General features: G+C 37.7%; 1 protein-coding gene across 3 annotated transcripts in view; it reads left to right on the plus strand.

The window, feature by feature from the left end:
• Window positions 1-14,163, plus strand: part of SLC15A1 (solute carrier family 15 member 1) — a 126,978-nt gene that overhangs the window by 82,318 nt on the left and 30,497 nt on the right. For all 3 annotated transcript variants that reach the window (XM_086947873.1, XM_086947875.1, XM_086947874.1), the window contains exons 14-17: window positions 1,731-1,812; window positions 11,058-11,198; window positions 12,505-12,648; window positions 13,506-13,552. In XM_086947873.1, the coding sequence (XP_086803999.1) occupies window positions 1,731-1,812; window positions 11,058-11,198; window positions 12,505-12,648; window positions 13,506-13,552 (414 nt within the window). The remainder of the gene's footprint in view (window positions 1-1,730; window positions 1,813-11,057; window positions 11,199-12,504; window positions 12,649-13,505; window positions 13,553-14,163) is intronic.

Raw genomic sequence — 14,163 nt, forward strand, 5'->3', positions numbered from 1 at the left:
ATACTAGATTTCCTTGGTATATCTTTTATATGTTTGTTATATCAATACAGTTTTGAATACTAGATGAGGTAAAGGTTAAATGAGTTTGTATTTCAATTAATAAGGGTGTCATAATATATAAGAAGCAGTAATCAACATTAAGTGATTTCATACATGCCTCATCTTTACTCAGAGATCCTTGTGTTAAAATAATTGAAAGAAGTTGTAGTACATGTTGTATATTTGATCCCCTGTTCCTTTTCATGCAAGACCTAACTTTGTTATGTATTGTCTCAAATAACATTGGTCATCATACCAGATAGTGAGGCTGATCAATGGAAAAGCTGGTAGTCTTGAGCAGAGATGGTCTTGTAGTCTCCTATAAGGATGGTGGCAGTTCAATGGTCCACTGCCTTCTAGACACCTCCACCACCTCTTCCAACTCCGCTGACTGCCCTTGCCACCCACATCATCTACAAAGCCATCACAACCAGAACCCCTGCATCCAATAAAGAACAAAAAAAAGAATTTAAAAAAAACAGAACCCTTCATATCTAGCTGACAAGCTCACACTATCTGGTGGTGCTCGACACACTGTACTTTTTAAAAACTTTTTAATTCCGTTTCTTTAATACAAAAACATTGTACATATGTATTTGTTCACCAGTGCATCATCATACCTTAATGTGTCACATTCTTAAGCAGTATTAGTTCTCTATTTGTCACTTTAAAACACATTATTAATGAATGGGAAAAATTATCACCTCATTTGTACCAGTTTAATACTTAAAAAAAAACAAAGAGCAACTAAAGAGTGACCAGTTAACTTTGGCAAAGGGTCTCTCACTTCCCTGCACCATGTGTTCCACTTTGGTTAGTAACTTTCGATCGATTTGAGTTAAAAGCACATTTTTGTTTAAATCCTCTCCATCTATTCACCCAGGATCTTTAACGGCATTCCAATATCCATCAGGTCAGCCCCAACCCTGCTTCAATTTAGTAAAGAGTTGAAGACACATATCTTTAAAGAGCACAACATGATGTTGCAGTAACTGTCTGCTTTCACTCTAGAAACCAGCAACTCCTCCAATCACATGCTGACTGTTTATTTGTCTTGTGTGCCACACTGTGCCGCTTTCCTGCTAGGTTTTCAATATATAAAGACCATATGGATATATACATATTAGCCAAAGTAGAAGTGGGCCCCTCACACTTTGAGGTGTGGCAATGTCACCATTGTGTTTCACCATTGACTTGCAAGGCACAAAGCTTAAAGTGTGTAGCAAAGTGGCAAGATACAGTAGCAAAACCCAAGGTGGTCTTCGAACAGGTATTTTGAATGCAGTCAATTGATAAATCTGGCATCAGATTTGTAAATATTGATATATATATATATTTTCACTTTTATATTACATAAACTAGATCCAAAGGTATCAGAATGCTTACATGAGCACCAGTTGCGTTACAGACAGAACCATTCATTTTTTTTGTTAGTAATGGGGAGATTAGGTGATTTGCCCAGAATCACAGAATGCTGAGCGTCAGTGCCGAGCCTCGAACCGGGCTCCCCAGCTTCGAGTTCGACCGCCCTATCTGTTAGGCCACATCCTCCTCCCTATTTAACCAGTTTTATGAAATGATCGGTGGTGCACTGCCATGACGTACAACTCAGTTTAATGTAAAGGAAAGCATTAGGTTTGGAAAGTAAAAAAATGAACTCTGCCATGACAAAATGTCTACATTTTCTCTAGGCCCCTCAAGAAGATTACTGTTGGAATGTTCCTTGCAGCACTGGCGTTCATTGCGGCTGCCCTGGTGCAAATTGAAATTGATGTAAGTTACCAAAGTCCAGCGAAAAATGTTGTTCTAGACTTTTTAAACTGTTTAGGAGCACACACAATCCACTTTGCTGCCTTGAACTATAGTAAATATATATGGAAAACACAGTCCACAAAAGACTTAAAAACTGCATTAAGGATCATTTTGTTCTTCTTAACTAACCTCAGCTCATTCTGAATCTTCCTCAAGATCAGACAGCCTAGAACACATTGTCAGAACTTGCCTTTCTCTTTAACACATAGTTCTAGAACCTAGAAGTAACAGACAACTTTGTAATGATCCTTAATTCTAGACCTTCTCTGTCCTTTCACTTTTATGGTTACAGCAACGAGCACTGTAGCTAGATCCATGCTTCAAATCTATCTGACTATAATTTTTATGACTTGGCTCCATTTAATACATGAAATTATTTGGATATAGAGATTTAGAAATCACATTATTTTTGCTTCTTTAGCTATTTCCAGTGAATTTCCCACTGTGAGACTTTACCTGTTCCCCACAATTTCAAATGTATTTTCCCAGTTGCCTACATATATTATTTTTCATGGGCATGCAAATTCTATTTTTAGTAAAAAGAATGGTTCTCTCAATGAGGTTACATATTTTGTGAAAACATTATATAGATATTTTTTTTAGTTAGCAAACAAATAGTTTTATATTTTATTCAACAACCTTTGTTTTGAAAAAGCCCAAGCTGTAATAATAAGCCCAAGCATAATGAGTGAAACACAAGTGAGAAAATCAGCAACATATGATCATACAGACTATTGGATCAAACACAAAAAATGAAATTAAAGTAAGCAATGAATTCCTAAACTATGAGACTTTTCCTCCTTGTTTACAAAAGCAAATAACAGGACATGATATACTAGTATCACACGCGGTAACTCTACCCATACCCTTCAATATTTTTCTATGTTCTTGGTAGTAAGGTCAATTCTAGTCCAGTTAGCACATGCACCACAAGGACAATGTTAAAAAGTAATGTATCTAAGGAATCAGCAACTTAGGGCTTTCATTCACCCCGCATTATTATCAGATAGGGCTGAGCACTTAGCCAAAACAGTCTAATTTCTATTAGTTGAATTTCTCCAACATATTCCTGGCTTAGCCTTGGTAATTTGACATAAGCGGTAAGACCTTTCTCAAAGAATAGTGGATGTGATACATGTGCAAGAACTTCAAAACAGCTTTATCGTTAGGAAACAATTTATTTAAAAAGGCAAAACCTATTGCAATAAACATATACAAACCAGGAGTACTGATCTGGAGGTACGAAAAACTGTATCAAAAGGAACAATGGGAAATAAATATAAATAATTGGGGTGCTGTTCACAATAATCCAAGAGAAAAATGACACCAAAATGAAGATCATTGGATGTAGGATTCAGAAAGTATTATAAAAACAATTATGGTAAATTATTGTCAAAGCAAATTAATGGGGTGCATTCACTAGAACCCAGGTATCCTTCGAGGCTGACCGGTGATGGAGTGATATAAGACACAATCAATTGGGTCCTGCTGATCAATAACTATGGCAGACTGATACTGAGTCACCCTTTGAGTCACCGTTTGCTGGCTGACAGGTGATGTAACAAGGTTAGAGAACAATTTAGGGATTTGTCCCGGTTAAATGTTTCACCTCTAGACGTAAAAAAAATTCTAGAGATTGAACATCTTCTGCAGGCATGTTTGGAGGCTGCACCCTAATATGGCTTCACAAGGTAGGATACAAGTTTTACGGGACCCCACAGAAACCTCAGACTTCATATCAAAAGATCCAAGTGGAACCTATGTAGGAAACGTAGCCATCGAGGTTGCATCTTTTTGGGGTGCCGTCGAATCTAGTCTTGGATCCTCTTAAGATGAACATTTTATGAACCACAACGTTTAGGAAAAGTTCTGTAACTTCTTCCCTGACACTCCAAATGCCTTTATAGGGTAAACAGACATAATATTGATTCCAAAATATCGATTGGACAAAATATCGATGAAAAAATATAGACAGGACAAAATATCGACTTGACAAAATATAGACAACAAAAATATCGACTAATATCGACTAGAATAGCAAAAATATCGAATCAAAAATATAGACTAGACATAATATAGACTAGAAAAAATATAGACTACAAAAATATCGAAAATAAGGTAAGTTATTAATATTTAATAATATTTGAGTAATATAAATCTGTAGCGGGTTGTGGGTTTATAGGGGAATAGGGTGGGAAGTAATTTAATTATAATTAATTAATTATGTAAATTTAATCTAATTGTTAATTAAATAATAATTTGAAAATAATTAAAATATAATTGGTAATTAATTTAAAATAAATAATTGATAAATAATTAATATTTTGTAATTTATTTTCTGTAGCGGGTTGTGTGTTTATAGGGGAATAGGGTGGGAAGCAATTTTATTATAATTAATTAATTATGTAAATTTAATCTAATTGTTAATTAAATAATAATTGGTAAATAATTAAAATATAATTGGTAATTAATTTAAAATAAATAATAAGTTTTTGGGTAAAGGGGTATTTTTAGGGTTCAGGGTCAGTTTTCAGTTTTTGGGTAAAGGGGTATTTTTAGGGTTCAGGGTCAGTTTTCAGTTCTTGGGTAAAGGGGTATTTTTAGGGTTCAGGGTCAGTTTTCAGTTCTTGGGTAAAGGGGTATTTTTAGGGTTCAGGGTCAGTTTTCAGTTCTTGGGTAAAGGGGTATTTTTAGGGTTCAGGGTCAGTTTTCAGTTTTTGGGTAAAGGGGTATTTTTAGGGTTCAGGGTCAGTTTTCAGTTTTTGGGTAAAGGGGTATTTTTAGGGTTCAGGGTCAGTTTTCAGTTTTTGGGTAAAGGGGTATTTTTAGGGTTCAGGGTCAGTTTTGGGTTTTTGGGGTACAGGGATATTTTTAGGGTTCAGGGTCAGTTTTGGGTTTTTGGGGTACAGGCGTACGCTTTCTCTACTGTAGCACCCACTGGAGTGGTTACATTAAATTTAAACCTTTTGCTATGCCACGGTAAATATATTCTATATGTTTTATTAATAACATGTATTTATATATATATGTATTATTATTATTAATTTTTAAATTTACATTAATTATGTAATTATGTTACATTTATTTAATAATTTTAACAATGCTTATATTAAATATATGTAATATTATAATAGTTTTAACTTATTTTAAAGACATAAAAAAATCGATATTTTGACAGTCTATATTTTTAACACTCGATATTTTAAACTCGATATTTTTGTACTTACCTGTTTGTAGATAGAAAGTCGATATTTTGTCTGTCGATATTTTGGCAACAATATTTTTGCAGGTCGATATTTTGGCAGTCTATATTATTTCAGTGATCCCCTCTATAGCTTCAGAAAAGCCTTCTTGGACATCATCCCAGGGATTCACGATGGAGAGAGGTCTTCTTTCAGAACTTCAAGTTACAACTGATTCTTGAGGTTTCTCTGTAAAAGTGCAGACTTTCTCCATCCACAAGGCTTCCCGGGCCTTCTTCAGAGACTTCTCCACTCTCTAGACAGAGGAGAGAAGGTTCACGTAGGCGGGCTAATTAAACGTCCAATACCCACCAGTCTACTAGTTCTCTACCAGCCAGACACTTCAACATAGATATTTCAACAAGCAAGGAGACTCCAAGCGGTGACAACTCTATACAGACGATACGGAGACTTCTCGGGGTGAAAAGACTGACTCTGATTAACTCCATCCGGACTTAACATAATAATAGTCCACTGGCCGATAGAAACTGTCACTAATGCAATGTTGTACGAAATTCACTTTTTCTTTATATGTGATGATCTGAGCCTGGGGGGGGGGGAGTGAGGGGTGGTTGATATACTATGTACTTCATACTAATAAGCTGTGATACAGTACATTGGCTTCCTGTTGTTCTTGTACATATTTAAAATGCTAATAAAATTTATATTTTTTAAACGAAAAAAGCAAAAAGCAGGGAGACTCCCTGGAAATGACCTGGATCACTCCTCTGAACATTTACGTCTGTAGGAGGCTATCTTCATTAGCCTATAAAACAGCCCTCCGGTATAAGAGATTCAACATAAAGCTGGGGATAATTCTTTCCAAAGTCATCTGCATGGCAGATAGAAATTATTCCAGCCAGGTTTTGCAGTTTTTCTGACAAATTTTTAACACAGTGTGACCTTCTTCCCGTTTCAGAATAGTGTGTGACTTAAAAAGCATCCCAGACCTCTGTGTGCTACCACATAGATGGCAGTTCCATGCTTTTTCAAACTCTTCTCCTGCTCCCCTAATCTCCTTCCAGGCCCAGTCCACTTCTGCCTTCAAAGGATCACATTAAACCAGTGCCCCTTTAGAACACATTTGATCCCCATCAACGGCTGGAAAGGCTCCTCTGTGGCTGGGTAGTACCTTCCGCCAAAGAGTGCAAATGGAATATCTGAAGTTGACATGAAGATATGGCCCAAATGTGGGACACTGTGGGCCCGATTCACAGAACTAACTTAAGACAAAATCCTAAACTTGCTACCATTTTGGTATTCACAGAAGGCACTTACTCATTTTGGTATTCACAGAAGGCATTTAGGGCTAGATGTATCAAGATACCCTTTTGCGAATCCCAAATAGCGATTTTTAAGGAATCGCTATTTGAGATTTGAAAAATGGTATGTATGTAGAAATTCGCGAATTTTTAGCGATTTCTTAAAATTCCTTAATTGCGATTAGCAAATTGCTAATCGCAATTAAGGAATACTTTCCCATTCATTTCTATGGGCCAGGAGGCCCATAGGAAGGAATGGGAAATTATTCTCAATTTGCGATTCGCAATTTGCTAATCGCAAATTGAGAATAATTTCAAGGGTGCAAGGGTGTCTTAAGGACACCCTGCTGCACCCCAGAAATTGACATGTGTGCGCATATGGCGTACATACATGCTCTAAAGGCATTTATGAGCGTCACATGCCACCTTTACAAATTGCAAAAAGTGCATTTGTAAAAGAAATCACAAATTACCACCAACAACAAGTTGGTGGTAATTTGCGATTTCTTAAGGGAAAATCGCTAATTGGAAATGCTTGATGCATAGCATTTAAGGAATCGCAATTTGCGATTCCTTAAATGCTGACGCAAAGTTAAGGAATCGCAAATTTTGCGATTCCTTAAATTTGCGATGTGATTTTTTCATACATCGCATTTCCCGTTTTTTTTGTCGCAAACGCTGCTATTTTGCGATTTGCAGCGTTTGCGACAAAAAAACGCTTGATGCATCTAGCCCTTACTAATTTCGGTATTCACAGAAGTTAGGACTCCTAACTTTAGGACTCCTACATGCCTTTTGTGAATACCAAAAGTCTTAAAGTTAGGATTTTTCTCCGTTTAGGAGTAGTAAAGTTAGGAGTCCTAACTTTACTACTCCTAAAGTGAGAAAAATCATAATTTTAAGACTTTCGGTATTCACAAAAGGCATTTAGGAGTCCTAAAGTTAGGCCTCCTAACTTCTGTGAATGCCGAAATGAGTAAGTGCATTCTGTGAATAGCAAAATGAGTAAGTGCCTTCTGTGAATACCAAAATGGTAGTAAGTTTAGGATTTTGTCTTAAGTTAGTTCTGTGAATCGGGCCCCGTCTTCTTGAAGCCCATTGTAAGCAAGCCTGTAAAACAGGGTAGCTGTCCAGAAGCTCCAGAAGTAACGAGTTATAAAGTTGGACAACTATGTGCAAGCCACATAGGGTTAAACACATGCTTATAATTAAGGTCAGACGTAGGGTTATAGAACGAGTTAATGTTGCCATGCATTTGTGTTGTTCTAGAATGTTCCATGAGTCAGTTTAAAGCCAATTTGAAACCTTCATTACGAGTTCTTCATTTTGTTTTCGTCATTAGTGCATTTCTTCATGATGGTTTTATTTATTTTTATACCGATCTGAAGTCCATAGTTGTGAGCTAGTGCAGAGTGTCAACAACTGAACTCTTTCTTTGATAAGGAGCCAAGTGTATGAAAACAGCAATAAAAACAAAGCTAGAATGACGTTGCTTCACTCTATGACCCAAAACCAAACGCATTGATCTTTTTTCAGTATATTCCAGTACTTCACATGCTGTGGTTTGAAAGTTGCTTCAGAGTTCACAGCACAGATTCGGGAATATGGTTTTTAGTAGCATATTTTAAATACATGTCGACTGAGATATTGAATCTTGAGCATGCGTGTTGAACCATGTGCTGGGTATTTTATTACGTCATGGATGTGCTTTTTCTAAAACCTTATTATCCACTGGTTTTCCCTCTGGTTTGTGCAGCACAAAAGGCTGCAAATATGTTTACATGGGTTAACTTAACACCCAGGCCACACTATGGCCTGGGTGTAAACAACGTCACAGACACAAGCCTCAGAGGGCGTGGCAATCAGCACAAATTAAAAACACGCGGCTGCTGTGTAGAGTTGCTTCTTTTTTTTTTATAAAAGGGCACCGCAGAAATATACAGGTAAGTGGCTTTCCTGGAGAAATGTTAGCACTACTGAATCAATGGTTGTAAATGAAGTATCTACTTATGAATTTATGTCCTACAATGTGTAGATATGTTTCGGACCTTCTTGTGCATTTTCTCTGTTTTATAATAAGATTTCATGGAATATTTAAGGAAATGTTCTAAAGTATATTTGCAGTTCAGTTCAAGTTTATTATGATATGGAACTCCTACGGGGGTCCACAAAATTACACACATATAAAACAAGAAATGCATTTCATTCAATAAATAGTATATATTTATCATCAACGTGCCATTCTGAAAAAATATATATGTACGTTATTGTGCTGCCATACGACGCATGCTAAGCTATTTGAATTTTAAATATTTACTTTACTTAAGAATCTACTAGGCCTACGGATTTGTAATGTTTTTTTCACGGCCTGGGTAGTAATTTAGTAGTAGGAAGGAAGGCCCAACTAAGTTGCTGCGTTGCAGTTTTATAATCAATGTTTTGCTGGAAGGACGTGGTGGAAGAAACCCGTGCAGTCTGAGAGACTAGTGCAAACCTTTTACTGGAATCGGCTTAATGCTGCCTTGTAAATAGGGAGAAGCACCTATCGCCACCAAAATGTGACGTTGTGGTGGCGATAGGGGCTTGTAAATATGCCCAAAGAGAGTTGCCTACATGGCTAGAAGATTACAGAGCGGATCAGAAGCTAATGCTCATGTAGAGAGGACTGTGAAATCTAGAACATTTTCACTGTTACTGTTGAATAAATAACATCTGCATATCGTAAGTTTTTTTGTGCAGTTTTATATAGCGCAAACGCGACTCGAAGGTATCAGAGCGCTTCCCATGATCACCAGTTGCTTTACAGACGGACACATTCACTTTTTTTGTTTTTTTTTAAGGCAGGGGGAGATTAAGTGATTTGCCCAGAATCAGAGAATGTTTGAACCTCCTCCCAGACTTGAACCTGGTTCCCCAGCTTCAAAGTCAGCAGTTCAAGTCACCACAAAGGGCAGGATATACGACCCTTTTTTGCATGCTCAAACGAATTTGCGACCCGTTTGCGCATGAAAAAAACAAATGGGCCATGTACTAACTCTATTTAGCGAGTCGCAAATGATTTGCGACTTTCTTAAATAGGATTAGAGACTCGCTATTAGGAAGGGGCGTTCCAAGGGCGTCCTTTCCTAATAGCGAGTCTGAGCCCTATGTAATACTGTTTTGCGACCTCAATTGCGGTCACAAAACAGTCCCAGTTTACCACCCTTCTCAGAAGGGTGGTAAAGCACCCGCAAACTTGTGACTGCAGGTGAAAATATTTTTTAGGGTCCGGCAGTGGTCCCAGGGACCACTACTTGCCCTTAAAAAATGAAATAAAACGTTTAACTTTTCTTTTTTTAAATGCATCCCGTTTTACTTTAAGGAAAACGGGCTGCATACAAAAAAAATGCTTTATTTAAAAGCAGTCCCAGACATGGAGGTCTGCTGAGCCCAACAGGCCACCATACCTGGGTGGGCCAGCCATTCCCCATGGGGTCGCAAATTGTGAGTGCCTCATTAATATGCATAAGGCATACAATTTGCGACCCCATTAGGAATCGCTAACAGTGTCTCTGACCCTGTTGTACATTGATGTTTTTGACTTGCAAATTGCGAATCGCAATTTAATTCAATTTGCGAGTCGCAAACATCAATGGTCATACATCTGGCCCAAAGCCACAAAAAACGAGGGAAAGGTCATGTATGTTTATTTTTTCCACATACATTTATTCTCAGCTTATTTTTACTAGCACACATGGCACTTTGAAGGACAAAGTTTTGCATAATACTCGGAAAGCACACAGATTGGCTTTCAGGGTATGGTTTCCAAGTGCATTTCGCAGTAAGAATGGTTTCAAGTAAAAGCAGACTCGGATACATTACCTGGACCGTGATAGCCTACTTTCCAGCCCAGGGAGAGGGGCACTGAAACTAATAAAAATACTAAACTGACATGTTCATTATCTCCTATCTATAAACCCGAACCCCGCTACAAATTCAAACAAATCTAGAGACACACTAGAGGAAGGTTTGCCCCTAGAACTGAACACAGGACGTAATTTACTGGACAATCTTTTATTGAACGAGTTCAAATGTACATTTCACGTATTTGTGGAAGAAAGTTGACATAAGTGATTTGAAATACTGAATTTATAATTGTTATTTAAACTATATATGTTTTTTAAACTGTCTGTGTATGAATGCATTGTTTATTAATATTTTATATAATTCACAGATTCCCTAATTTAATAAATGTTTAATCTGTTGATCACATGATAGCATTTTCTGCAGTCTGTCACAAGTAGTGACTAGAAAAACTCTGGTATTATGGAAGAACCATTGTTAATAATTATAAGTGTTATAGTTAGTAATTGTTGATAAATTATATTTTTATTTTGCTTTAGAGATTCTCTCAGATAGTGGGTATGAAGATCTAGAGGATCACAGGTCAACTATCATTAGGAAAACGAGAGTTAGACACCCCGCTCCAGTTATTCTACTCACAGCGCTATATCCTTCCATGGGTAAAGGAGAAAAGCGTGGCCAAAAAGAAAAATGGGAGCTGGTTAGACAAATGTCATATGCCTCCTCGCGCAGGGCTGCCGCTGTCCTTTCTCCTTCGTTTGCTTCATGTAACCCAGAGACCCCTTAGAGAAAAGATTATTGGATAAAATGATCTTGCACATTTAAGACATTTAATTATGCAATGCATTTTTTTCCCCAGAAAACACTTCCAAAGTTCCCCAATGCAGATCATGTTCAGCTCAGAGTGCTGAATTTGGACCCAAGTGAAGTCACCGTAACATACCTAACAGAGTCTCCTCAGCCGGCAGTTCCTTCTACAGTAAAGATACCATCTCTGGAGGTAAGGGATGCTGTGTTCGATTATTGCATTCAGTGAAAGCTGTGATTGGTTCTTGTAAGCATGGTAAAGTATGTAACACTCTGGTACAATGATAAGCAATTGGTTCTTTTCTACTCAAGGATGCCGGAGAAGGTAAGTACTGGTACACACACAACGTGATGTTGCAGATTTCCGAGCAGCATTGTGCAGTTTTTTTGCCATGAGTATCACTTACTCCCGAAGTAGCAATCTTAAGACTATTCATATGTCCCCCAAAATCTGACTGACTTTAAATTATTTAAGAATGGAATTTTCTGTCTCTTTTTCCCGAATGGTGAAGCCCTGGATGCACGTTTTGTCAATCTTCTGAGCTAATAAGTTGGTTCATGTTGCACCGTCTGAATTGTGTGCATAGATTTGGCTTACTGCTGTTTCCTTTGTATTTCTATACTCTCGTGTTGAGGTGTGTTTTTGTTTAGTCATTTTTGGCTTTGTAATAAACTTAACCAACATTCCTCAATTGTCCTTTGGTAATTATGTATCAGGAAGCGGTGTTTCTAAATTGACTGTGCATTGATGATTTTCTCCTCTTCACACTTTCATGCTGCTTAAAAGACCCATCGGAGAGTGTCCCTAGAAAAGTTCTAGAACAATGAGAAGCTGTCCTTTCATGTGCAATGTGTGTGGAGTTCTATCTTGGGCTGAGGCAGCTGTGGAAAGCAGACTCCACTGTTGTTTATCCTGTGGAACAAGCAATAAAGTGAAATTACTCGTCACTGTATAAAGTCTCTTCCGGAATGTATATTTCCTCAATACTTCAAATATGAAAAATAGGTCTAGATTTGAGGCAAAAACATTTTGGTAAAATTACTCTTACATAAGTATCGAAGATAGTCCAAGCTCAGTTTGCTGTATTTTCTTTAATGGTCTTTTTGGATCAGGATGTAATTATTACTAGCTCTATGGCTCACTTAAAATGATTTACAGGCAATTAGCGTGTTATATTTGGTTTCATAGTCCTTTTTCTACACTTTGCTGTGCTACAAAAATATTTACGTGATTTCAACTCAAGCGAAATTTGGTTGCTTTTTACTGGTGAATTGATTGTACCAGTGAAAAGTTTCTATGATGTTTTCACATATGTAAAAAGGAACATGGTGCTCAACAGACTCCTAATTTCACAATGAATAAATACATTGAGGAGCTGTTAATATATTTGGCTTGGATTGGAATAAGCATGTTATAAACTTGTAACTGAACGGTCAATCACTTGTCTAACGGGTCTGTAATGGCGGGCTTAACTTCCATCTTGGTTTCTGTTTCATAGGCAGACCAATACAAAACCTTAACAGCGAGCACACCGATGGAAGTCACTATCCAGTACGGAAACGTTAGCTGGAGTTATACAAATCCTCTATTGGAGGGGAAAAGTCGCTACACACTGCTTGTAAACAAAAACTCAGCCGACCGCGTAAGTGCCTTAAATTTCATACGGAATGTCCATGGAGGTCTGTGTTCAGATTACGTAAAAAGTTTGCAACAAATGATATCTGTGATCCAGAAAAATGTTCGTAAAAATGAGTCCAATATAAGAGTTTTGATAAGGAGATCCAGCAGCAGAAGTGAAAATATTACTCCCCTTCAATAGTCTCTATCTTTCAACAATTTCCACTTACCCTGTTTTGATACTGACAAGTATAATAGTCTTTCTCCAGCCCTGCTGCCCTAAATTTCAGACACTGAAGCTCATTGGACTGGGGCATGTAGATCAAGAAATCGTGGGTCAGTGAAATACGTGGGGTCAGAGAATTGGCTTGTCTCCGCGACCAATTTTAATGTTATTGTTCTTAGAAAAAAGAACAATAACAAAGGGAGAAAGCAATGATGAAAAGCAATCAGCAAGTGTCAGATCAAGATATAAAGGAAGTGTAGATTGGTGGAGGGAAGAGACGTGAGGCGTAAACAAGACTAGGTATCATTGCTATTTGGCAACCCCAACATCTGGAAACCCCACTAGAGAAGGACAACTTTGTACAAACAACTTTGGGCTCCTGTACATATTTTGTTAATGAAACATTGGGTATATTATACCTCTATAGTTATGCTATGTGGTCCTTTAAGTCTGTTGTAACTGAAGAAAAGAGATAGCTCTGACACTACATGAGTGACAAAATACTACCAGGACCCATCACCTTTAAGCACCTGCCCAAATTAAGCACTGAAAATAACATACGTGCTGTAGATAATATATGATGTTTAGGTCACACAGGCTTTCAGAAAATATCAAACTCAAGCTAATTAAATTAACATGTATCGTTTCTCCAACAGATCTCGGACATAACCAAAAAACCAGAGCAAGGACAAAACGCAATCAGGTATGTGAATCTTAGCTCCATGTTTGATTTTTCATAAGCATTTGTGAGAAACGGATTCCACATCAATTTACACATAAATCAAACAATGATCTAGAAAATTAACATGATATCCTAGCTATGCCTTGTTGAAAAACTACCATCATTTATTATGCTGAATGCATTATTTTCAAACATAACTTCATCACCGGCAAAGCCTTCAGAAACAACCCCGTGGCATATCTGGCCAATAAACTATCTGTCACAGAAAGACAAGAAGTCAAGATATCCATGGGTTGGAGCTGTGCAAACGCAGGAAAGGAAAGACCAGAAGGGAAGCCTTCTCGGCCTGTGCTTCCAGGATCTGGAACCAGTGGCAGCTGACATGGATCGGGGTGGCGGGGAGGTGGGGAGAAATAAAAACCAAAAAAAGACACTTACCTTTTCACCGTGCCTCTCCTTGATTGTCTCTCTGCGTCTCTTCCGTCCAGAATGGAAGCAGAACTTACACAGGCTCCACTAAGCCAATTGTGTTGTGATTGGTCTGAGCACGGTGGTTCGGCACTCAGACAGGCAGTGAGAGCCTGGGCATGTTCTTCACCCAGGCTGTGCATTATAGATGGTGGAGAACATGC

This window comes from Lissotriton vulgaris (genome assembly GCF_964263255.1).
Source record: "Lissotriton vulgaris chromosome 8 unlocalized genomic scaffold, aLisVul1.2 SUPER_8_unloc_1, whole genome shotgun sequence".
NCBI classification, from domain to species: domain Eukaryota; kingdom Metazoa; phylum Chordata; class Amphibia; order Caudata; family Salamandridae; genus Lissotriton; species Lissotriton vulgaris.